The sequence below is a fragment of the Parasteatoda tepidariorum genome, chromosome 7 (assembly GCF_043381705.1).
Source record: "Parasteatoda tepidariorum isolate YZ-2023 chromosome 7, CAS_Ptep_4.0, whole genome shotgun sequence".
In the NCBI taxonomy this organism is placed as follows: Eukaryota; Metazoa; Arthropoda; class Arachnida; order Araneae; family Theridiidae; genus Parasteatoda; species Parasteatoda tepidariorum.
This window is the reverse complement of record NC_092210.1, coordinates 50,010,817-50,038,312: the sequence shown is the minus strand read 5'-3', so window position 1 is coordinate 50,038,312 and position 27,496 is coordinate 50,010,817. Positions and strand designations below refer to the sequence as shown.

The following is a 27,496-nucleotide window of genomic DNA, read 5'->3' as shown; positions in this document are numbered from 1 at the left end:
GTTGTGTTGTTCCTACTAAATTTAACCCATGAACGGCATTTTCTGCGAGCCTAACTTCAAGCCACAAATAAACAAACGAAGTGTTCGATCGTTTAAATAGCTGCTCGCCAGATTTTATTGCATTATAAAGAAAAGTTATTGAAACTAAATACAACTAAATAAACAACAACAACTAAAACAAATAACAACAACTACTAATAACAATAACTAAATAAACAACAACTAAATTCCATTCGTTTAGCATTGCGTCATATGTTGTTCCTACTAAATCGAAGTAGTTGTGTTTTTTTCATATTATACCCAATTGATAAAAAAGAAAAAAAAACGGTACAGATTTTGGTGGTTTTATGAAGCTAGCTTCAGTTTCTGAAGTCATGTGATATGCTTTTACTTCTTTTTCCGAAGTCATGTGACATTAACCTCAATTATTGAAGTTTAAGATTGAAGTGAAGTGAACTTCTAGCTGTCTGGCTGGAATGTAAACTTTAGTTCATTTAAGTGGGAAAGTAAGTGATATTATACTAATTCATTTGTAAAACTAAATTTATCGGTATAATTATTTTCTAATGTAATTATTCGCCAAAATAGCTGGGAGGAAATTTATTTATCATTTGTTAGTCTTTCATTCATTAGCTTCTTTATTATTTATAGTTAGAATTAAAGAGTTTTCTCAAACTGTTGGACTGTCATTTTGCAAATATAATTAACAATTAATTCGCTATTAAATATCACCTCTTAAATTTTGTTTATTTTTCTAAAAGCTTTCTTTTAGATGGTTCATATTTTGCTGCATTCCTATTTGTTAAAAATTTCCCACAAAAACTAGCAACATACTTAATATGAGAAGATAGAATCGAATTATTTTGTCCTTAGAATTTAGTCGATATTTTGTAATTTATTTTTTAAATTATTAATCTTATATTGTAAATTATAAGACTAAAAATTAAAAAGTTATTGTCTTTTATATTGTAAAAGTGATGTTACTAAAGTAGCCTTATTGTTTACTTTGGGAAGCAATGTTTACATTCTGTGTTTGACAGTTTGTAATCTACTAGACTGTATTAAAATTATTTCCCTGCAGCGATTCATTTTACTTTTGTAACATTTTCGATACTACTTTTACTTTTAACCAATCAAATTAATATGTTATTGAGTTCTATTTAAAGTCTCAGTTTAAATAGTCACACTTATTAACTTTATACAAGTTTTAATTGTTTTACTGTCCCTTTTTATTTTTGTCTACTTTCACGATTAACTCTCATTCTATGTTCAATTTTGAGATATCTTTTTGAGATAATTTGTAAGAAGAATTTTATTCTCTTACATGTAATTTGTTTAAAAAAAACTATTTTAAAAGTTAAGATTTCTTATAAATTGGTACTAATGGGAACATAATCTAAAGTTATAATGAGTAGCTTCTGTGTTATTACATTCTGTGTTATGTCAACATTTTAAAATAAATAATTTAGTTTTTTTTTTTTTTTTTACTCTTTCCAAATCAGTCATATTTTGAATACTGGAACAAAGTGTCTAAGTAGTTTTGGAATTTTCACTACTCCATCTTTTTTTTTGTCTCTTATATCAATTATTTAAATTTAATATTTTATGTTTAAGTTTAAAATGTCTGTTATTTTGTATATTTTTAGGCAGTTAGTTTGAAATCATTTTACAGCATAGGTTTCGGATAGACTGGCATTTATAGGAACTTTATATAAGGTTATAATTATTCTACCTTGTATAACAACTGAACTTTTAAATCTTTTGTTAATTTTGCATTCAACATAAGTATTTTCAGTACTTTTTGTTAAAGATGTTTTTTAGAGCCTTTTTTTTTGTTACGCTTATAACTAGAAGTAAGTAAAATGGTTTAAAGATAAATTATTAATATTTTAGAGAGCTAGTTCCTGTAGTCTTTATTTTTTTCAATGCATTTTGTAAGTAGCTGTATAGTTTGTTTTCTGTTATTTGTGTTCATAGATTTTTATTCAGTTATTTTTTCTTCCAGTTACATCATTTTATTTCCAATGGACAGCTAAATGACTTTTAGTTGAGTTGCTTGTTTTTATCAGAAGGCATTAGAATTACTATTTAAAACTAAAAATGCCTGTCAGTGGAGGTAAAGTTTTCAAGTCCTATTTATGAATGTTGCATTAAAATAATTTGAGTTTTGTAAATTTTTAATGGGTTATTTTATGTTTTAGGACACTTTTAAATTGTATTAAAATGTTATTTATTTGATTGTATATATTTTTACGTACATATACATATAATTTACTTATACATGTAATTTACCTACATTTACATGTACATATACATTTATATTTTTATACATATTTAAATTGTTATAGCCATATGAACATGCAATATCTTTGTATATTAGTGTTTTATGTATATTTTTCAGAATATGCTTAAATAAATTTGAACTAATAGTATGGGTTAAATGCTTAATATGTAATGTTTTATGACCTACCTGAATGCATATAAAATTTTTAGTATTTTGAGGAGTGAATTTTTAAAGATAGTTATTAGGAGATATAATTCAGTCATGTAAGCTCTGTTTAATAGAAATGCAACAAATATTTTGCTACAGTCAAATGTTTTCCTTATTTCCACAGTTTACTAAATGTTTGGCTTTGGCCAGATACCATATCTATTATAGCTTGTCTATATTACTTAAATACTATGTCAATTATGGGCTTGAATGGATATTTTTGTGAATGAATGTTTCTTGATGTATTAGTTTACATTTAAATTCGGTGGCTGAGCGGTAGCGCTTCCCGTTTCCATGCCACAGGTCTTGGGTTCGATCCTTGGGCCGGGCAAGGTTGACTCAGCCTTTCATCTCTTCAGTGGGTTGATAAATGAGTACAAAGCATGCTTGGGAACTAAACACTAGGGGTTCCGTGTTTGGCTGACCACCCAACCGGAACATCTGCTCTTGCACCTCAGAGCCCAAGGTCAAGAAAACTGAGATGGGCGCAGTAGGCCTTGGCCCTCTATGGGCTGTCGTGCCGCTGAGTTTTTAGTTTAGTTTACATTTATCATATTAGTTTAAATTTTTTCATATTAGTGAAATTTATTGAGAATTAATTAATATTTTTATTTTTTTAATTCTAAATGAAATTTAGAAATCCATCTTTAATAAAGATGATAAAAGCATTAAGCCTATTTGTAGGATCTCAGTTCTAAAATCGTTTGTAATGACTTGGTAGGTAGGTACTGTTTTTACGTCACACTAGAGCTGCATAATGGGCTATTGCCGACAGTCAGGGAAACATTCCCGAGGCTGATCCAAAGACATGCCATCGCAATTTTGATTCTCTGCAGAGGGGATGACTCTCCTGCTTTGGTAGCCAGATGACCTGCATGCAAAGTCGAGCACTTTACGCCAAAATAGTCTAACGAGGACCGAAACCGCGCTACCTCGGTCCATACGCAGACTGATCAAAGTGGTCACCCTCCCACTTACTGACCTGAACCAGAGACGCTTGACTTCAGTGTTCAACTGGGAACAGTGTCTTTACAATCAGTTCACTACAGAACTGTAATTACTTAGGCAATAATGCAATGTTGAAAATGCAATGCTCTTTTAATCTATAACAAGCGGCTTATTTTAAAACTGTTATGTTACAATTTATGTTAGTGATTTCCTTTAGAGATGTTTTTCAATGAGCTACATTAATTTTGAAGCTGTTAAATTTTATTTTTAACCAATTATTTGTAGTTCCATATCTTTTCTCTCATTGTTTACTTAATCTCAAATTTTTACAAATTATTTTTTAATGAGGATATAATATTTCAACACATTTGTATTGAATTAAAAAGCTTACAATATATTTATTTAATCATTTTTAACAGTATTAAATTTAGTGCAAGTCTAGTTATACTTTCAAATTATTTTTTCATTTGCATTATTTCTATTCAAACTCATTTTGGTTATTATTTAGAATTAGCTTTGTATTTTACAAAATATTAATAATGGATTCATTAAAATTTTAAACTTTACTGTGTATTTTTATATCTTCATGTGAGTACTAATTTATATTTTAATATTTACAATAAATGGAATAAATGTAATTTTTTTTAAAACTTATAATCACTTTTCACTAATATAGAAGTATTTAAATATTAACCTTTTAATTATAGAAATTTGTTTCACTTAGTAAGAGTGCTCTATTCTCTTACCAGAGTCTGCACAGAGTCACAATGTACTTTTATGTAGATATCTAAAATAATTCTGATTATAAAATATACAAAAAATTTATTATTCACAATTTTATGCTTAGTATATAATTTTACTTATAAATTATGCATTTTTCATAGCATTGTCTCCAAATCATCCTCAGGGATGTTTCCCAGAATGTCACCAATTGCCCATTGTGCAGCTCTATTGTGACATAAATAAAAGTATTGTACTGTATCATAGCATATTATGTTGAGTTGTTATTTTGAGTGCATATCCGAAATTGGGAACATTTCAAAATAGAGAATATTAGCCTCCATGAACATTCAGGATTCGGGGTCTCATGCTGTAAAAGTTTCTTATATAGAAAACTTTGTTTAGAAAACTAAAATGTTTACTTTATTATTAAATTTAACAAGTTTTTAATTACAATAATTAATTTAGTTTCTATGTAGAAATCATGTTTTATTTATATTTAAAAAAATTCAAATAGATATTTCCAGTTAAATAAACTACAGATCGCATCCAGATCAATGTTTTAAAATTGTTTTTCTAATATTTAATAATTGATATTCTTATAATTTTTTTTTCTCAATAAACTAGATTTTGTTTTGACAGCATTGCAAATACTGCTTAGTTTTTTTAGATAGTTAAAACTAGCTGTATTTGAAAATAAGTTGCTACTAAAATTTTTTCAATTTTTATCAATGAATAAATCTTAAAGCTGAAATTCCTTTCTTAAATGTGTTGCTATAGTTTTTAAGTATAATTATTTTATTCTTAACCTCTTGTGTTTGCAAGAAATTAACTTATGCTCTTAAAAGAGCAGAAAATTATAACTTACTGTGAGGCATAAATTGTCTGTTTAGAAACCAAAGCAATCTTTCATTTCTGTTGTAATTGCCTTCTTTCATTTCTGTATAATTGTTGACTTGTAACATCATTGTTGAAGAATTAGTAACTATAGCATTTCGACCTGCGTGGCATGTCTTTCGAGCACTAATGGTTAAAAGTTGTCTCACTTTATTATTCAAAAGTTTTCTTTTAATTTTATTTTCAAAATTCTCTTATTTTACACTCTTTAAAATTATTTTGTTATTATTTGTCATTTAACTTTATCACTATTAAATAAGGAATTTAAGTTTTTAAATTAGTTTCATAAAATAGAAATAAGAGCAATAGTATTTAGCAGAAAATATCTTATAATTTTTACGCTACACTAAAATCACAATAGTAGTTAAACTGCCTTTAAAATGAATAGAACATTAAAGCATTTTAAAATTGCTTCATGCAAAGTAATTTTAATTTATATTTTATCTTAAGTTCGACTTTGCTATTGATGAAAACTGCTTTTAAAAAAAGGAAATTTTTTTTGTTTGTTAGTGTTTTATTTTGCTGTACAGTTTGCTTTGCTTCAAGGGAATTTTAAAATAAGTCAATGCAAGAGTTACAATTTTTTTTAGGCTATGGCACTCTTAATAATCGAGCATCTTCTGGCAAAACCCTAGGATCCTTTTTTTTAAATATTTTTATAAAGTTCATTAGTAGCCTAAAAAGAAACAGCTAATTTCATTGAAAATATTTCATATGAAGAAAATATTTGAAATTATGAATTCGTTTTTCATGAATGCATATGGTGGCAATGAATGAAATAAGCTGAATGATGGTTTTCAAAAAAGAGCTGTGATAAATGTTGAGAATAGTGATCAGAAATTAATTTCTTTTTCCTTGATTTTTTTTAAATTAAAAAGTTTGATGAGAAATACTTATGAAATTTTTTATAAATGTGTCTTAAATATATTATTGAAATTTTTAAACATTTTCTTCTCTTTATTATTGGCATTATACATAAATTTATTTTATTTAATTACTACTTATTTCATAATTAATTCACATTTATTTTTCTTTAGATACTCGGCAAGCTTTAAAGCTTCTTGAACGAATCCAAGACCATTTGCAGAAATCTGAAGCTGCACAGTTAAATCCTACCGTTGGAGATGATCTCACTACCTTAATATCAGTTTTAGACAGTCCAGTTTTTAACAGCATTTTAAATATTCAGGTATATTTTATTTGACTGCTTTTGTCAGTGTTATATAATTTGTATGAACAGGTTTATGGATTACTATATTCTCTGCAGTATAAAGTGTATCTACATGGCCAAAAATAATTAAACTATGAACTTTTTGAGGTTTGCTAATTAGAATTCCTTTTTTTTTTAAATATATTCATTAAAAAAACCAACAAGTTTGATAAAAAATAAACACAAAAATATCAAATAGCCAAAAAATCTTTAATTCAACTTGAATTTTTTTTATTGAAACAATAAAATATTGAATGAGGTTTACCAAGTTATTTATGAATCCATATAATTTTACTTAAGGAATTATTTAATTTGAACACTTAAAGTCTATAAAAACCTTATTCGAGTTTGCATTTTCCAAAAAAAAAAACAGTTTAATATATGTTTTCAATTATGTTAGCAATTATGTTTTAAATTGTGATTATATCACATTCTTAAAATCTGCATTGAAATCTGTGGGTTTTCTACAAAACTTTTGCATACATTATATATAAAAATCGTTCTTAGATAAAAGCATTTGCTTACTAATGCATTTATTAAAACCTTAATAGACACTTGATTTCATCTTTTGTTTTAGACATTGCAAGTTTTAGGTCCTTCTAAATATTTTAAATCATTAAAACAAATATACTGATGCGAGACATATTTTTTATATTTCCTCTAAATTTTTTTACCAAACCTAAGTATGTTCATTATAAATTATGTACTGAATAATAATGTGTTTGTAATATGTAAGAGTATATGTATAAGTGTATATGTTATAATTTATGGGCTGAATTTTTTACCTGGGTACTATGAATTAATAAATTGCATTATTTATGTGTATAATATAATTATAAGCATGTTTATTTTCAATACATAGAATTTGGTGTTCTGTTTATATTAAATAGTACCTAATTGTTTAATAGGCTAACCCTGTAATTTAATCTTTTTTTATTATCAAAAAATATTTGAAATTTAGGTATTAATTTCATTTTTTATTTAAGCATTTTCTGAAATTATTCTTTCATATTAATAAAATTATGAAATTTAATATTTAATTTTATCTAATGCTCCAATAATTTAAATAGTTCACCTTTCATTTAGAAAAAGCAAAGGATATGATGACCATTATTGAATATTTCTAGTGCTAAAGCCTTCAAAATATTTCTATAAATTTTATCTGCAAACTACGATATAAAGCTTGGCATAACCATTTGGAGATTATCTATTAATCTGAAGTCCAACTCCTAAATTAATTACACAATATTCTGAATCAAATATGCATCCAAAAAGAAGTTAAGAGGTTTAATTTGTCCCGTAGAAATCAACTAAACAAATATGTATATTTTTCATTCAACTGTTATTATTTTATTTCAAATAATTATAAAAAAAGTGCTTTATGTTTCATATTGAATTTACTCCCATTCATACACTAACGCAAAAGTTGGATTTTTAAATTGATTGCAGAACTTAATATAATTTTTTCTTCAAATTAGAAGACATAGCAAAAGGAAAAAAAATAGCTGTACGCAAGCACCCAACGGTTTGGATCTAAGCTCACCAAATCACTAATGATCTAAGTCATAGATTCTCAACCTGTTTAACGTTGCCACCCCCTTAATAAGCAAAAAACATGTCAACGCCCCCCTTTGTGGTAATCCAGTTATTTAGAGCATGAGGGCGGTGGGGTTGCGCTGAATTATAAGATGCATTTTTAGGCAATTTTTTAAACGTTAAATTTGCTTGTTTTTTTTTAAAAATTTAATGTGCACGTTAACTCGATAATTTTCTCCAGGCAGGTAATCACAGTCTATTTGTGATAATAAAAATAAATACGGTAATGAAAAAAATAGTACAACAAAGAAAACTATACTTAAAAAGAGTCACCTGTTCTTAATTAGATAATTAAAAAAACACCCAAAAATAAAAGTAGTATTAACGAAACAATCAAGTTACTATGTCAGTGGAATGATTGTACTTGATGGTTCATAACCAATTTCTTAACGTTCGGCTCAATATTTTTGCTGAGGTGAAGTCGCAAGTTCCCTCGTTGCATCATTTCGTGTCTATTTCTCTTTATTGTGACTTGATCCATAACAGCACTGAATCCACGTTCGACGAAGTAGGAGAAAGGGAAGGAAATTGAAAATAATTTTGAAAATAAGAATGAATTTTGACAGTCCAGAGTAGAGGCAACTGATGTTACCTTGAATCCAAAATTCTGTGAGTTATCACCATTTCAAAGCTTCATTAGTTGAAAGTTTGACCGATTCCTCCTGAATCTGAACCTCTTCTGTTTCAATATTCAAAAAAGGGTTAATAACCCATTGAAGGAAACAGAACAAAACATATTTATAACGGTCAGAAAAGTCCATGTGCAAAGAGTCAAGATGTTAACTATATTCTTGGGAGGAACATCAGAGGAAATTTCGCCATTCTTTTCAAGATACGATAAGATTTGAAATTGGTTGAACTCATTCCAACCAAATTTCTGCTACCAAAAAATAAGTTTTTTTAGAAATGTAGAAATAACTGATTTCGTAGGGATCAAATTGAGTTTGTCACCTTGAAGTTGCAAATTAACACCATTTAATTTTGCAAGTAAATCCACCAACGTCTATCTTAAATTCTAGCAATCTGTCTCTCAGAGCTACATTCTGTCTTCGAGGAACTCAAGCACAGAGTCGAAAAGATTCAAGAACCTATTGAGACAAGGCTCCTTTGGAAAGCCAGCGAATCACGGTGTAGTAGCAAGCGATATTCTTCATAGTTTTTCTTAGACAGCTGTCTGAGTAATCAATCGTTGAGAACATTACTGCGAATTTTGTTCGCAGCAGATATAACATATTGCAATGACTGATGCAAACGGTCGCTGAGGTTTTTTCTTATTAAATACTGTCTGTGAATCACGCAGTGAACTGCTAAAATATCTGGTACCACCCTCTTCAAAACGGCGAAAAACCCACCATGTCGACCCACTATTGCAAGGGATATTTTTGATTAAATCGGATGAGGCTGGATAGTGTAAAACTGTTCCTAAAACTTCCTTAACAGCCGGCAGTATCAATTCTTTGCCGATGGTATGACATTTCCCAGATTTAGCAATTAATTTTGATATATTATAAGAACTTATCAAACCATCATCGCATTTTTGTGATTAGGTTGTCAGTAAGCCTGAGGCCAAAGGTGCCTTCAGAAACTTGTCTTTGATATTCGTGAAAAATGACAAATCTTTATTTTGTTTGTGAGGATGAATATTTTGCAAATGCTTCTGCTAACGAGAAGGCTCCATTGTCTCATTATATTAAACTTTGTTATAAAATAAATTCATGGGTAGTTGAGAGTTCGAGGGCGATTGAACAAATCTAAACTTCAAGTACGTGACACTGTATTGAATACACTTCTTTATGTTAACCGACATTGTTGGTGGCAGCAAAATACGAATGAAAGAAAATCAACTGTTTTTTCAAATTAATAAATAATTTACGATTAAGAACTAATTCACAAACGTACCTGGCCAAATAAACAATGAAATCGAATCGAAACTGGGTAAAAAACTGCTAGGAAGCAAACTAAACCATCATAAGAAACACGGGTCAAATCGAACATTTTTACAAAAAGCGCATGCACTTTAATTCTCACCAAATGGCTGAAATGAGTCAGAGGCAAAAACTACTGACTCATGCGCTGCGCTGTGCTTACTTACTTACTTTATTTAAAAACAACTGGGCACCTGGACCGCGCAGCGGCCCCTATCCCATTCATCATGAAATTACAACAATGAGTTAAAAACATTTTGAATATAAGCAGTCGTTGTGGTAGCTTTACAATAATATTACCATGATTAGAGAAAATACAAACTTGAACAGAGATATTTACAGTAATTGCCTATGCGCTGTGCTGATTCGGATCGGAGAATATGTATTGCATAAGTTCGTTTTACTGCTGGTACTAATGTTGTATCAGATAATCTAAATTTATTATATTAATTTAATCTTTGTTTTCTTTATCATTAATTTTAGATTAATTTTATTTACTAAATGATTCTTAATTTTAGAACTTTATTTGGGAGTATTAAAATTAAATTTGAATAACATAACCTGCTCATCGCCCCCTACCGCCCAAAGCATACCTAACGCCCCCCTGCCGTCCAAAACAAGTCCACCGCCCCTCAGCATACTCCCAACGCCCCCAGGGGGGCGTTATCGCCCCTGTTGAGAAACACTGATCTAAGTGAAGATGTAATTTCATGCAATTGTAAAAAAATAAAACCTAATTTTGAAATAAAACATATCAAGCTGCATTTAGTAAGTGAACAGCCAAAACAAATTTAAACCTTTAAAACTGTAAAACCAGTTTTACTCTTTACTAAAAAATATTGGCAAGCAGTGCATGTGATATTTTTATAATTATCTTGGCTTCTTTAGCCTCACTGAAATGTGTCCTTAATCTTTAATAGGAATCTTCCCCCTCCTTTTTTTTTAAAAATGAATTATTGTTTAAGGCTGTAAATAAAGTATTAAAATAATTTATTAGATTTAACATTTAAATTATTTGATAATTTTAAAATGAATTATTGAAATGGTTTTATTAAATTTAAATTCTAAGTTTTGCTAATGTGCACAAGCAAAATATATATATATATAAAAAATCAAATATTTATACACATTCTTAAAAAATATTTCAATGATTCTCTTGCACCCTGTGAGAAAATTTCTGTGGAAAGCCCTTTGTCAAGCATCATTTTATTTCAAATAGTAAATAAAACATTTTAATGAACATGATTTTTCAGGTTGAGACAGATTGATGTAAATTTAAATTTTTGTCCTCATTTCTAGTAACACTACTGTTAATAGTAAATTAATTCATAATTTTAATTTGTAAATTTTTTAATTTTCTCCATAGGATTCACTGCAAGAATTGAAAAGGCAACTGCATAAACATCCTTCCATCTTGCCCGTTGACTTTGACATATCTCCAAACACTGGAGAGCTTCTTTTAAATTTGCCATCTGAACCAATCCCTATGCAAAATTCAGACTCCTATGAACCAAGCTCTGAAGCTGAACACAACTATGAATATAAAAGTCAGATTCCAAAAGCAATAAATATGGATGATATCAATGCAGGAGTTGATGTTTTAAATGTAAGCCAATTTAAATTAAGAATGTTAATTAAAAAATTTTTTGAAGCATAATCTTTTTTCCTTATCCTTTTCTTAACCTCTGCTTATAGAAGAAAAAAAAAAAAATCCAGTTGACCCCGTATGTGTTTTTACATGTTTAAAATGTAAGTGATTAGTACAATAATAATTTAAACAAAATGAAACAGAGTTAAAATGGGGAGAAGGTAAAAAATTTTCATCAGTACACTTTTCGCAAGGAAGAAAGTGGATTTAATATTTTTATAAATTATGTTTAGAATTAACATATTAAGGAGTTAATTCCCTTAAGACCATTTATATATTGTAACTCTCAGTACAATTGGCCTTTTATTTATTTATTATAATGTTAATAACACATGTTTTATGTATTTTCATTAAAAACAGACTATAAATGGCATAAAAAATTTACTTTGAGCATGCATCTTCTCATTTTTTTAAAACTGTGCCACAATTTTTTGGAATAGTTTTTTAGTTTCTTAAAATATTTAAAATTTCTTATTTGTTAACTACAAGCCTTAGTGTCTGATAAGCTTTGATGTTAATTTTATTCTGTTTAATGATAGGTAAAATGTAAATTACTACATTAACTTAAATTAAATATTTTTGTAACATAAATGGAATCAATATATTTATGTAATCTGAAAGTATGCAAATATTATTATCTAAGTAAATAAAGATTTTTTGGGGCACATTATTTTATCCATAAAATATGACTGTTACTTAGTATTCAACTTATTCATTAAACTATTAAACAATGGTATAATATAGTTTCCCAATCAATTGAAAAATGAAAATTTCCTTAAAACTATTTCAGAAAACAAAAATTTCATAGTTCAATCTAAAATGAATTCCTGTTTTCAATATGAATAGTGGAAAATGTTCCACTTACCTTTAGACCGCCAATTTGATGATTCATAAACCTTTATTGGTTTTAATTACAAATAGATGAAGATGAATTTACATTAAATGGTAAATGATAATTATAAAGTGATGAAAACATTTAGTTAGGTATTAGCGTTGCATAGCGCGTCTCTAGTTACATTACATCTACTGTTTTTAAGTTTTTGAAAAAATAAAAGTTATTACTTCTGTTGCGCCTGCGGCGCCATCTGGGGATAGTTTTCTGGTATGAGGGGGATGAGGGCTCGTTACAATAGTGTTGAAATTTGAATCTTCCTGAGACTGTTTTGATATAATTATGTATATTACAGGAAAAAATCAATCAATTTCTATTATTTTCTTGTAGTACTATGTAAGCATTTGTTTTGCTTATTTCTGCTGGTAAATCTAAAATTTAGGCTTTTTAATATTGTTGTGATTCCACTTTAATTGTGCCAGTACAGTAAATGATAGTTTTATATATATTAGTGATTGTTTGTTAGATTCATTTGTTTAAATACTTATTTTTATTTAGTGTTGTGGGAATAGTAAACAAAATTTCTGATATTGTGCAAATTTATATACATTGCATTTGTATAAAAAATATGTATCTACATTTTTTTTAATAGGTGCTTAATTTTATCAACTATTAAGATTTATATTAACTATTATAACTTTATCATATAATAAATTTTATATAACAATATATTATATTTTCAATATTTTACGATAGTCTTATTTTCACTTATATAACTATTTTATGGTCTGCTTATGCAACAAACCTATAGTTGGCTTTTTATTTTAGTTTTTCTTTATGTTTTATACTCCGTATTAATATTTTTAGGTTTCATCTCATATCATTGCTCCTCCTGAATACGTTTTGTCCGCAATCACAACTGAAAGTTACGCTGAAGAATTTCAACGAACTATTGATCAGGGAGCTCAAGGTCGTGATATTCACACATTGCAATTATTTAAGCCTGAAGGAAGTAGTTTAGGTTTTAGTGTTGTCGGATTGAGGAATGAAACTAAAGGAGAATTGGGCATTTTCATTCAAGAGATACAACCGAATGGGATTGCTGGAAGGTCAGTTAGCTCAATGTTATTTCTTTGTATTCACAGGGTATCCGCGTACCTGGAAAGTCATGAAAAGCATGGAAAGTCATGAACTTCGGTATTGAACAAAATTTGTCATGAAATGTCATAATTTTGACTATTTTTAAAAAAATCATGGATTTAGGTCCCCGAAAAATTTTATTTTTAAAATGGAAGCCCCCCCCCCCCAATTTCATGGTGTTCCGAATATCTGAATTTGTAACAAAATCAGATGTAATAACTTAGTCATATTTTATAAGAACATAAAAGTTTTTATCATGTTCTTTAAAAAGAAAAAAAAAACATCTTTGAAAAATGAAAGAAAAAGCATAATTTCTCGAGCGAAGTATCTCTTAAACTTCTGTGATTTCAGAATTGTTATTATTTTTTATTTTATCAATTTAAAATTCTAGCTGAAGCAGGCCAGTCATTGGCAATTTTTTTTAAATTCTGAAATGAGAACAGAAAAATCAGGAGTATTTCTTTCCTTCCTGATGAACAAGAAAAGTATCTTTAGAATATAATTCTGCAGAAAAATAAAATATTTGCTCAACTATTATTTTTTCAGCTATTTTATTGCTTCAACTCTTTCTTTACTCTGTTTTTTAAATTTAAAATCAATAAATATAAAGTTGCAGAGTATAACAGTTTTGGTTATACCTATCATTTTAATTAATGTTATTATGATGCTTTTTAAATTTATTATTCTGTTTTTGTCAGAGAAAATAGTAACTTCGTTAAGTCATGAAAAGTTCTTGAAATTAGTCATGGAAAGTCATGAATTTGAAAATCTAAAATGTAGCTGTATTCAGCTGTAGTTAGATGTTTTGTTGAAATATATTGTTCTTATTAGTGAAATATATTGTTGGCTTTCTATTCTATTTTTTCTTTACATCAGCTTACTTTGAAAGTTTCTTGGTTATTAGATTGGCCTTTCTATTGAAGAGTAAAAATTTAGCTGTAAAATTTTTATTATGTAGGAAAAATAATTTAATGTAACTCAGTTTTTGTTTCTGGTGAACGCTAGTGCTATACACTGGAAAAATTTGCATTTTTATGTGCATAAAAATTATAGTAAATTTTGTACTTCTATGCACAGTCAAACTCTTTTATAACAAGTAGAGAACGAGATATTGGGATTGTGAAACCAGAGTCTGCCAAAATTATGTATAGAAATTTTTTAAAACTCCTTACTTTATTATTTTTTGTTTACTTGGATTCAAATGCTTGAATTTTGGCTTCTGTTCAATGTACAACAATTTTAACAAGAAATCCATTTTCGTTAACACCTATTAACTCCAAAAAAGGCAAGCAATTTCTTGACAAACTTAGTTTCTTATACATTATTGACATATTTGAAGAGCAATATTAAAATTTTAATCAGAAAAAAAAGAGGATCTGAAACCATAATCATATGTCGTTATCTGAAAGATTCCATTTAACAAAGCAATCAAAAATAAGCAATCTAGTAAACAATTTTTGATTTAGTGAAATAAATTTAGCATTGTTCATCTTGAACTTTTGATTGTTGCGTTAATCCTTTTTTATTTACCCCTTCTATTTGAGAGAATATATGCATTCAAATTTTGGGAAGTTTCAAACTTTTTTTTTGATCCCGTCAACTTCGAATTATCCTGGTTTGATTGTTGTAATCTTAATTTGATAGGTTAAAGCCTAGTTAACCTTTATAGGTTAACTAGGCTTTAGGATATGATAAACCTTTATCTAAAGAGTAATACTTGCAATTTTTTTTGTTTTGTTTCACTTTGGACATTTAAATTTCCTAAAACAATTGTTTAGTAATTAGGTTTTATTTAGAATTATATGAAAATTAAGGAATAAAGAAAATTTTCAACTTTAAAAAAATTCAATCATTAAACTACATTAATAGGCTTTTTTCAATAATAGTGGTGCCATACTAACGTTATTTGTGTCATAAATATAAATCTCTTTACAGGGCAGAACATTAATAGCTCTAGATATAATTCGGAAATAAAATGTAACCTTTATTTTTCTATTTTTATTTAACATTACTTTAATTAGTATTTAATGCTATGCTTTATGAAGGAGTATATAAATACTAATATGACACACATATATATACTTCTACAATTTGTAAGAGTTTACTGTTTATTACAAACTAAAAAATATATTTTTAGAATGTAGTGACAAGAAATGTCATATCATAGCAAAATGGTGAATGATCACGGATTTTTATTATTTAAAATTGCTATATATTTTTAAAAAAAGGCTTTTAAAGAATGAATTAACTTGATTTGTCACAATTTTTATTAAGTAAAGGTAAACTAATAATTTCTTATAAAATGTTAGCATGTAATAATTAAATTAGTATAATTTTAACTCAAATTTGTTATTCTCAAAAAGGTTCTTTAGAAACCGGAAATTTTTCACAATGTTTGGGTTTGTTACATTGGTTGGAGTATTAAGCCATTGACTAAAATATAAAAACATTGGAGATTAGTAAATTTTCTGTTTAAAATTATTTCTCAGGTAAAAGTTCAAATAGGAATGAGTTGGCAAGGATTTTGGAAATTTTAAATCTTTCAAACGTATGTCATTTTAAATAAATGAGTTAAAAAAAAAGAATCTTCATGGAAACTTGTTAAAAAAATTCTGCTGTTTATGATTATTTTAGTTATATAAGGGGCGATAAGTATTTATATATTTCAAGTGAACAAAGTAACTGGCTTTAATAAATTATCAAACAAAAGGGCACATTTTACATGGTTGAGAAAGAATGACTATAGCACAAAAACATTTATGATTGCAGACACTTTAAACTTCTAAAGCTTCTGCATATTTTAAATTACATTGAAAGCGTATTTTAATTTAAAGAAGCTGCATTTTTATTTAGTTAAGGTTTTATGACATACTTCTCATTGCTTTCATGATGTTATTATCAATTTTCATTATGTTCACAAATAGTTTTAAAATAGTTGTGAAACCTTTTAAGCTCTTTTGTTAATTTGGTGCTAAAGCAAAGATTACTTTTAATTTGTAATGCAACAAACATTACTGATGTTAACAAATAGGTTGTGTTTCCATTTTTTATTAAGTTGTGCAATTTCTCACTTGTAATTTTGGTTGTGAAAATAATGAAAACCCATAAAAAGTAAATCTATTTAATATGTGTCTAGTTCAAAAGACAACACAATGTTTAGGTCATGCATAACCAATCTCACAGCAGCTGCTTATGCGCAATATAGTGTGTTAGTGCGAAGAAAAGTGCATAGTAACTAAGATTCATGTTCATTAAATACTGGTGATTTGCATAACTGTCTCTCCAACGAACTTGCAACGGCTTGAAAAAGCAGGGAAACAAAACTGGCTGGATGAAGAAAAAACCACATTTGACGCAATTATTGTGTAACTAATTTTTGGGTGGTGACTAGATTTGGAATCTTAAATATATGTCGGTAACTTTAGACCATGATATTATTATTCTTATACATTTGTACTAATATTTTACTTATAGTTTTTTAGTTACATAATATTTTTGATCTTTCAAATTGATCTATAGTTAATAAGTCATTAGGTTAAAAAACAATTCAAGTTCAAGCTATTCTAATTTCTTCGACAGTAAAGGTAAAAATTAATCTTTCTTTAGAATAGTGCAAAGATATAATTTTTTTCATTTTCTTTACACAATGTAATTTTTATTACCATTATTTATAAGTTAAGTAGTAATTTAATTAGAAAAATACTTTCATATCTACAAGCTTGTTCTTCTTTGGCACTGCAGCTAAAAACAGGCTATAGCAGTCTCAGTCAGCTGCTGCTATTGTTGCTTAACTGGCACCTCAGGAGTTACAATTTCTAACAACTATCACACTAAGATCTTTTTCAACAGTGTTAAACCACAAAATAGGTGGCTACCCTCTTGGGGAATCTTCTTTTTTGTTTTCTGGTCTTCTTTACTCTACAAGTGTCAAGCCATCTCATATAATAAACTTTTATGATGCAAGGATTTTTGAATTTGTGTTATTCCACTCCTTCATGATCCGGCACCAACTTGATCAAATTCATGAGTCTATGAACCCTGGCAAAATGCAGTTGCTAGGGTAAGTCTTTAAGTTTTAGATTCATACAAGTGAGAATGTGATTGGGAGAAGCTGGATTGATTGATCAAGCCCTTGATGCATGTAGGAAAGACATGAATTTTAATTTGTTGTAAAGTTCATGATTGTCAAGTGTTTTTGTTCTCAGCACCATATTTTTTTCTTAAAATGTTCTCTAATACCAGCTGTTTATCTTCTGCTGTAAAAGGTTGTTTGTTTAAAATGGACCTAATTTCACATAAATCTCAATATTGAATAGCAATGGGTTTAAAATAGAAATTAGTATTATTAAGACACTTATGGATAGTGGACACGTATGCCACCCAAAATGCTTTAGTGTGTCACTCATGACATGCATGTCATAGGTTTGTGTAAGACTAAAAATATGATCCAGAGTGTATTTATCTGCACATAATCCACATTGATGGTCACCAACTATATTTTTTTTACATAAGGACCAGATGTGTTGTATAGTAATTTGAAAAAAAACTTCATAGCAAATGGATAGTAAACTTAATCCCCTATAGTTTTTACAAATCAAAGAATCTCCTTCCGAGTAGATTAGATATATAATGTTTTTGGTATTTTCTTGGTAGCCTAAACATTCTGAATAATTCTATGGAAAAATTCTAGTATTTTTTATAAGTTTCTTCTAAAAGCTTTGTAGTTTTTAAGCTTCCTGACAGCAGGCAGTGCTTGCAGATTTGGTAGAACTAATTCCCGGGATTCAGTCAAGATTTCTTCCTATTGTAATGCCAAAATAACAAGCGTTTTCACTATGCTTTAAGGATTGCTCAAAATGCTGAACCATTCTTTCTGAAATGTGAGCTTTCACTAAGGATATTACTTGCTTTACTTCTGCAAAAGTTGATTTTAGATTTTCTTCGATGATAAACGACTCTTGAAATAACGCATGGCACTCATTCATCCTCTTCAGATGTTTAACATCATTAAATCTACACTGCTGAAAACAATTAAAGAATATTGTACGTCTTGTATAAAATAAAGGTAAAAGCAAATTTTTTGTATACATAAACTGGAAGAGGAGAGTCACAAATGAAAATTTAATTTTTAAACTTAGCAGTATGCAAATTTTGAGTTTGATGTCGAAGATGACATTTTAGCAGCAGCGAATTTGATTTGGCTTTCAACTTACTGCAAGACAAAGCGGAAAAGAATGATTGATATTCAGTAAGCGTGTTGTTTCAATGAATGCGATGTCTCAGCCAAGTTGCCCCGCAGGGAGTGGGTGCATGTAAACTGGAGGAGAAATGAGTATTCTTTTCTCTGACGAGTCCCGTTGAGATCTTGAGACCTATTGTAGTCCCTTACGCTGCAGCAATTGGAGCTGACTTCATGTCAATTGACGACAATTGCACGTTGCATCGTGCTAACTTGGTGAATGATTTTCTTTTGCAGGAAAGATTTATACGAATTGATTCGCTAGTTTGTTCTCTGCACATGAAGAACCTAATCGAGTACGTTTGGGACATTCTAGGAAGACAAATTGCTATATGCCTACCACCCCACATACTCTCCATGAACTGGAAAGAGCTCTGGACAGAGTAACCCAGTCTTTCATTAATAACCTCATTGACTTGATGATTCAAAAGTGTTCAACGTTGCTGGCCATCTGGGGGAAATCATACCCTCTTACTAAAAACGATTTTCTTTAGGAAACACCTTTTTTTAACATTTGTTTTTCTCATATGCATAATTAGTATTTTCTTCCTTTTGTATCAAAATGCTCATAAAAAGCATTTTTTCCCCTGCCAAACTAATGTCATTTTTATCTCACGTAACCTCCTACGTCTGTCAATTATGTATCAGTTATCCAAACAATTCTCCATGTGCAAGATTAACCCACTATCGCAATATCTTATAACTGTTTCGAGCAGTGTATTTTTCTCAATCTCTTTTCTTGGCCCTTTGATTTTCTTTTTACTGTGCTTCATGGTTTTCTCCTGCTATATTGCTAGTAAAATGTTGTAATGTTCTTCTGGAAACATGTGTTTGTTCATTTGAAAGCTTACATTCTACATCAAACCAATTTTTACTCTTCCCTCTAGCTTTAAAGCCCAGAACTAAACTGGAAGTATCAGAGGTTGCTGTTTTTAACCTAAGCCTTAAGTTTTCAAGGCTCAGTGTATCTATGGCTACTTTTGAATTATTCTTTTCCAAAGTTCATAAGCTTTAGCTGTTTCACCCTCTTAAAGTTTATTGCAGTTAAACCATTATTGTTTAAGTTGTTTTTTCGTACCATTGGATATTTTGTCTCTAATTCTAGCTCGAACTAAATTGGGATCAAAATCCATAAAAGCCATTGTGATCAGAGTCCATCGCAGCCCTCATAAATGTCCTAACATTAATCAGGTTTGCAAAATGTCTATCATCAATAAGGACTTGATCAATCCGATTAAAATTGTTTCCATGTGAATTTGTAAATATTTTTATGCTCAAAGCAAGTACTACCTGTGGACTGTAATTAGGATTTTATTATGATTGGTGTTACAAGCACGCTATCGCTATAAGATCAACAACTAATTTTCAACTGATTAGGGTTACAACAAACGGTGGCGAGGATGCCAAGACAAAGATGCCAAGTTGGCGCTTTATTTCTGAGATATATTGAACACTACCAATCACTATAGCGTCTACGTATCTACGTGTGCTATAGCGAACTCAATGAGTCTCATTCCATTGAGGTTAGATTTGCAGTATGCATAATGTAAAATTCCTTACCTACTTGAGCATTCATATTTCATAGTAGAAGGATAACATTAAGTGGGCGGTTCTTAAAACAGTCTGGGAGCTCCTCATAAAATATTTCTTCTTCTTTACCTTCCTTGTCCACAGTAGGGGCATGTGCATTAATTATGCTATAGTTGAAAAATCTATCCTTAATACGTAACTTGCATAGCTTTAAAATCCATGATTAGGTGTTTTACCCTTATTTATTAAGAAACCAGTTCCCTATGTGCTTCTTGTCATGACAGTTGTAAAAGCATGATATTTTGTCAACTGTACTCTGCCTAGTACACCTCAACTCCTGGATTGCTGCAATATCTACCTTGTACTTATTAGGTGGTGGCATAAGTTTCTGCAGTGTTTTAGCTCCATTGAGGGAACTCAGGTATTATGGGCCAAAAATGAAATCCTTGGACCTTTTCCGATTTATTTCCTAGTAAAGACTTCAAAACATGGGATTTTTAGCCTCACGCCTAACCCAGAAACTGGAAGACCTGGATGTTCCACTTTGTTTGGTGTCGCCTGGGTCAGTAGCTAAGCTACCGCCAGCATAGCTCTCGTGATCAACGACATGTTGCATCACGATAATGTGGGAACACCATCGCTGTGGATATTACGTTATTTATTTATAATTACAAGGATAAAGAGTTGTAAATACCAAAACTAAAATAAAGTGTAATATTTTCGTTTAAAAAAAATCTCCGGCCAGATTATGATTTCAATTCAATTAAAATTATTTTATAAATATATTTTGAAAGATTAATAAGTTCGTAATGAACATTCAGTTTGCAATAAAAATTTTTTTATTATGGGTAGATGTGTATGTTTTGAGTTGTGTTAAATAGTAATAAAATTATCGAAAGAATGCTGATTATCTAATGAAAATGATTATGGTTTAAAATGTAAGCTTAAAAGTGGTTCACCTAGAAAAACTATGAAAAAGTAAGCAGCATAATAAAACGTTGATATTAACATTGTACGTCAGGAAAACTGCAGCTCAAATTGCTTTGATTTATGTGATGTTGAAGTATAGACGAATGTCCATGACAAAGCTATTAAGTAGCTTAACAAATCTATAATGCTTATTTAAAAAAAAATTAGATGGCTAGATTACAGCTTGCCTTATACTACTTGAAATGGACTTTCGAGAATTGTATAAAAGCTTGTAAAAAAAAGTTCGAGTTCAAAAGAAATTGTAATTTTTTTTTAAAATTCAAATATACTGGATATTAAATTATGAACGTGTAAAGATTTTAGTCTTTCATTTTGAGAACTTATATACATATTATAAAATAGTCACAATGTTAAAAGCATGGGCAGTTATATAAATAAATGTGTTACTGTTATTGTTAAAAAATGTCTCGTTGGTTAAGCTTTAAATCGAAGCAAAATAATCACTTATGTGCTATTTCGAAGGTTTTAATTTCGTTTTTAGCTTAAATTTATTCAAAAACAACAAAATATTTTTTAATGTAGATGTTATTTTTAATTAAAATAGTATTCCGTTCGAAAAATTGTATTTCATGCAAAGTCATCATGACATAAAACAGATAAATACTGTATTAATGTTGCAGAAATGTAATAGAAGATGCTGGATCTTTAATATTTATCGACTTGCTAATGTGGACGCCTATTTATTCAATCGATAGATGCATTATGGTTGTTTTGTTTGTATGATGTGTCAGGTGCTGTCGATTTACGATCCAGCAAGCCTCTCCTTTAATGAGATTTTCCAGTAAGATTATCAATAGCCAATCGATTGCTACTGAATATCAGGAATGAGAGATATTTTCTTTGATGAACGAGCGCTGTTACAAATGACTCACATATACGCAGTGTCATCTATCTATGTATTTTTTATAAATGTTCCTTTTTCTTGATTTATGAATTTTGAATTTTAGATTTATTTTGTTGGGGATTTATTTATTACGCTTTTATCACTTTTTTAAAAATTTTATTATGGCCGAAAAACTAATTTTAAAAAGGATGATATTGGGAAATTTCAAAGTTTATATAATATATATATATANATGGATAGATATATATATATATATATAAAACAATTCATATAAATGAATTGTATATAGCTATATTTATGCTCTATTAATATTTTTCTCATTGTCTTCACTTTCTATTTTCACGCCTGCCATTATTTTCCGACTTTTGGGATGCGTACCTTAAAATTGGAAAAACGATAAATTCTTCGTAAACCAGAACCAAGTTTCGAAAACATTTTTCTTGAAAATGTATTGATTTGTTGTTTGTATTAGCTTCAATTTATGGACCGTGAAATAAAAGCAAAGAAAAGAAAAAAATTTCGATGGATTAATTCTTGCTTCTTCCAAAGCAAACTTTGTTGCATTCTCTCATCTTTTTATACCTCGCCCCCCTGATAATACCTCGAGTAAACATCCTGATAACTTTCCTTCCAGGCATCATTTTAATGAATTAAATTGAATCACGCCCGTAACTTAAAGGAAAGGAACTGTTTTCTTTTAAAACTAGCTGAAACGTTATTAATCTTTATTAAGGTGTTGACCGAAGAGTGTATTAAGTTCAATACTGAATATTTGAAGTTTGTTCTTGGTAATTAATAAGAGATGCTTTTAGTGGTTGAAATCTTGTTTTCTTATATCGATAGAGGTTTATGTGATGTATAATAAATGATTTATAGTGTAATTGATCATTTTACTTGTCTGTGGTCAAAGTTCTTTTAACAGCACCGATTTCACACCGTATATAATTGGTTATTCATGACTGCATATTTATCGAAGTAATTCATTAATATGTAATTATCATGCCATTCAAAATGGATAAAGTTAATTTTAACTTTTTGTTTGATAAACTAATTATTTGAAATTAAATTGCATTCTTTACTTTGATGTCCAAATTTTGAGAGCTGAGGTTCTAAGTGACATTTTAGTAAATTCAAGTGGTTCAGTTTTAAAGTTTATACATTCACAATAGGAAATAAAGATTATATCTTGCTTTCATTTCTTGTCAACAAGCTTCCAATCGGATTCACTGAATCACATTTCGATTTTCGGATAAATATTTTTCAGTGGTAGTATTTTAATGTATGATTCATGATACAGTAAACTCGATTTATTGGACTTACTTCTACTTCGAAGTAATTCGCAAAGTTTCACTTTGTTACAGTTATGCCGTGTTGAGTTTTTTTTTTAAAGTTTGGAAAAATTAACTAAAAATTTGTAAATCTTAGTTTATAGTTCTCTACCGTTTCTTAAAATATTTTATCGAATCTGGAACAGTTGGCAATAGCCAGATAATACTCTACAATAACGAGACTTTCTGCGGCTACTCGTCAATTGCTTGTCATTAAATGCCCCTACAAGTACTCAGACTAAGTACCTTCATCCAATGAGGTATGTAACATTTGAAGACTTAGCAAAATATTGTTAAATAAGGCTAAAATAAGAATTACTTCCGAAAAGTCTCTCTTTTCCCCCAATTATTTATTTAGAACCTTTTTTCTTTTAGACTTTCAGTTGCGAGCAATGGCAGCGAGCATATACAGAAAAGCAGGATTTTCACGAAACAGACTAAATAATCGATCTCTACAAAAAATTTTAATGATTAAATTTATTCATTAATTTCTGGCACTCTGGAGAGTTAAATTATTTCTCATTGCACTATAATTTTATCGAGTGATTTCAAACTCAGCCCCGATTCAATGTTTTTAGAGCTTAAAACACTTTTTATCTCAGGGATCTGAAGCGTTGTTTGTACTAACTTTAATTTATAACCCTTAAAAGATTACAAGAACCTATGGATTAATTCTCGCTTCTTCTAAACTTTGTCAGTCACGCTTTCTTTCAACCTTTTTTCTGTTTGCTTTTCTCTCCTAGGTTAATACCTTGAGTAAACATCGCGGTAACTTTCCTTCGAGACTATATTTTAATGAATTAAATTGAATTCTGCTGCGACTTTAACGCAAGGAATTATTTTCTATTAAAGCCAGTTAAGGGACGTTATTAATCTTTATAAAGGTGTTGACGGTGGAGTGCTTTTAGCTCAAGACGGGATGTTTGAAGCTTGTTCATGGATATAAATGAGAAATTATTTGAGTTGCTGAAATCTTGTTTTCTTGCACCGATAGAAAATTATTTGATGTGTGATAAACTATCTGCTTTGGTAGAATATCTAGTCCATCCTCTTAAAGCTTTCAGTTTTTTTTTTAATAAAAAGATTGGCATTAGAGCTATTTTTATTTATGGTATTTGTCATGATACTGAACGGTTATCTTTAGTTACATTTATTGATGCCATGAATCCAATTTTTTATAATTTCTAAGTAGTGCTGGCATTTGTCAATGCTTCTTAACATACATTCCACAGGACAAAGTTTACGTTTCTGATATAGATAGCTTTTGATATATAATCATAGGTTAGCGCTTCATTATCATAAGCCTTAACATTGATGGTTTTGTTTTCCCACCTTGTTCCATAAATGCAGATTAATTTTCCCTTAAAAAGCGAGTTTGTTAACTGGTTTATTGTACCGATACTTAACTCAAGAGCGATTTTGTCCTCTGACTGTAAGGTGGATTCAAAATTAAAAGAAAATTGAGGGCTTTTTTGTAGCTTTAATGTTGTAAAATTAAAAATACTCAATAAATTCAATAATACTTATTTCACGTCTTAATTAAAGGTAAAGGTAAAATTACCTTACCTGTATTTTCTTTTGACACTTCTTCAAGTTTCTATTTCTCGGGGAGAAGACGAACCTCTTGATCTTTCGCTTTAAAAAAATCGCTACTCTTGAAAAAAAGATGTCATTATTAAAAATAAACAAAGTCTGTCATTGAAGGAATTAACTCCTTTTCATTTTTTGAAAAGTATTTATTATTCTAACGAAAACGTAACAGATAAGATTAAACGAAAACATTAATATTTTGAAAATGAACAGAACATATTAGCCTCTTCACTCCCAGACGATCATTTAACTTCTGATTACAAAACTGCTGTCACGCCACAGTTACAGTTAAATTTTTAAAGTTAGACAGTTCCTTGCAGTTTCTCGACAAATGTGTTTTTGCAAGAATCTGTATCGCCTAAGAAATAATGCTTGATCTAACGACTATTTTTCGTTATTTTTTGGGAGACCTTTTTCGTGTATAAATATATCCATAATCCCATTTATTTCTGCGACATTTTTAAATCGGTCAATGGGGTGCTGTACAGTTGTGAGTTCATTAGGGAGAATTGAGCAATGCTGCTGAAGGTTGCAGAGACTTCGTGTGTAAGATTCACCTTCACTTTTTTCTTCTTTTTGGTTACATCAAATTAAATGCGAAATACCATTTTTTTTTAATATCCCCATTATGAGAATATTCATCGATGTGTAAGTCTGAGAGCTGCAACGCAGCACTTAGAACAATACTTCCGAAAGCAACAGTAAAATAATAACTCTTAATTTTAGTGAATCTTTCTGCTTTTATTTTTGAAAAAAAAAAAGTTTAGTGAAATATTTATCTTTTTGCTTCTTTTTTACTGCTATTTTTGCGCGAAACATTGTATTTTCTAACACTTTATAATGAATTAGTATAATGATTTTGTTTTGCTTTTATTTAGGTGTTTTTCTTTATTTTCTTTTTTGATGATAGCTAAGTTTTAAATAGCATCTTTTGTGTGCGTTCTAAACTACTTAAATCTTTTTCTTTTATTCTTCTACCGTCTCTTTTTTTAAAATATATATTTTGCGTTTTAAGGATCATTAGTGTTTTACGATCTTTCCGATGTATGTTTTTTAACTTTTCATAATACATGTAATTTAGATATTTTTACCGTGTTCACTGTTTCATTTATTTTATTCCTAAGAGATCGTAGATCTTTTGCCGAATTTATTTATCTTTTTTTAGTGTGGGGTGAATTTTTTCTTCCTCCAGACTAATGTTCATATATCGTGTCATGAAATATTTTTCGTCTTGGTCGCCCGTTGCGTGGGTAATGAACTCGAGGAGTGGAAGCAGCTAGCACATGTTACGTAACTTACCTGTAGACTGCTGATATTGATTCTCCTTTTCTTTTGTTTCAAAAACTGAATTATGCTTTTAGAAATCCCTTTATAATTCAACTTTTTAAAAAGACAAATATTTTGAGTAACCAATTGAACGTTTTTCCTAAATATTATACGCATAATTATAGTATGGCAGTTTTTAATCTGTTACATTTTGTCATATTTTCAACTTACCCAATATCAATATCACTTTTTGCCATATTTTAATTATTTTCTTCCATTTTTCAAATCTTTTTTTTTGCTGTATTTTTCATTGTTTTTAATTTTTGTATTCTTTTCTTCCACTTCTATTTTGTCACTCTTTGGCATTTTCTGGTATTATTTTTTTTAAATATGTTTTTCTTAAGCCTTAGTTGCTGAAGAGTTCTCACAACAATTTATAAAGTTTTATATATTGAATCTATATTATATACTTGCTCACAGAAAATAGTTTTGCTTTCTATAACAACTATCTATATAATTAAGTGGTCGGGAAGTTTCGAAACTTTCTGAGAATGTTGGAATTCCATTGCTATGGAAATGAAAGAACGATTTTCTGCTTCTAAGAATCAAGTTGAAATTTTTTCCACTAGTAGTTTCATTACTTCATAATTATTATTATTATTTTTTTAATCGTTCTACTGGTTTTTATCCGTTTACCCGGAAGTACACATTGCAAAAAAGTTATGTAGTTCAAATGTTGATATGGAATTTTTAAACTGCGTTCTGTATTTAATCCTGATTGTTTAAACAGTTTTTTTTTTTTTTTTTTTTTTTTTTTTTTTTTTTTTTTTTTTTTTTTTGTATTTTAAATGCTTAAGCAAGTTGATAAAATATACGGCTTAATGCCATTCAGATAGTTATTTTAGACAATAAGCTTTACATTTCATTCCTAATCCTTAAAAAAAAATTTAATTACGGTTTCAATAAACAATCTTTTTTTAACGATATTTCGAATATTTTATCCTTAATGTAAAGGTATTTACTTCTGAGTTTGATTATTATTTTAAATCAAAGTTTAGAATTTAAGACTGAGCTTATTAACCATTTTACAATTAATAAATAGTAAGTATGTTGAATTTACTTTTATTATTTGCTTTGTGCAAAACTGTCCAGGCAAAAGTGAAAATTGATAGAAAATTGTAAAAAATTAACAGGAAATTAGTTTTCTTATTAAATTAATCTCTTTGGCTAAAAAGTTGAGCGAGTTTTTATAGCAGCTAATAATTATATAGAAATTTAGAAAGCAAAATGGCAAACGATGTT

General features: G+C 29.0%; 1 protein-coding gene across 7 annotated transcripts in view; it reads left to right on the top strand.

The window, feature by feature from the left end:
- Window positions 1–373: 373 nt before the first annotated feature.
- Window positions 374–27,496, top strand: part of LOC107448785 (multiple PDZ domain protein) — a 646,665-nt gene continuing 619,542 nt past the window's right edge. For 5 of the 7 annotated variants that reach the window (XM_071183400.1, XM_071183403.1, XM_071183404.1 and 2 more), the window contains exons 1-5: window positions 374–506; window positions 2,006–2,116; window positions 6,094–6,245; window positions 11,154–11,393; window positions 13,135–13,376. In XM_071183400.1, coding sequence (XP_071039501.1) covers window positions 2,101–2,116; window positions 6,094–6,245; window positions 11,154–11,393; window positions 13,135–13,376 — 650 coding nt within the window. In that variant the 5' untranslated portion in view covers window positions 374–506; window positions 2,006–2,100. Of the gene's footprint in view, window positions 614–1,651; window positions 1,717–2,005; window positions 2,117–6,093; window positions 6,246–11,153; window positions 11,394–13,134; window positions 13,377–27,496 lie in introns of those variants that run through there. The other 2 variants (XM_071183401.1, XM_071183402.1) reach the window with 2 other exon arrangements.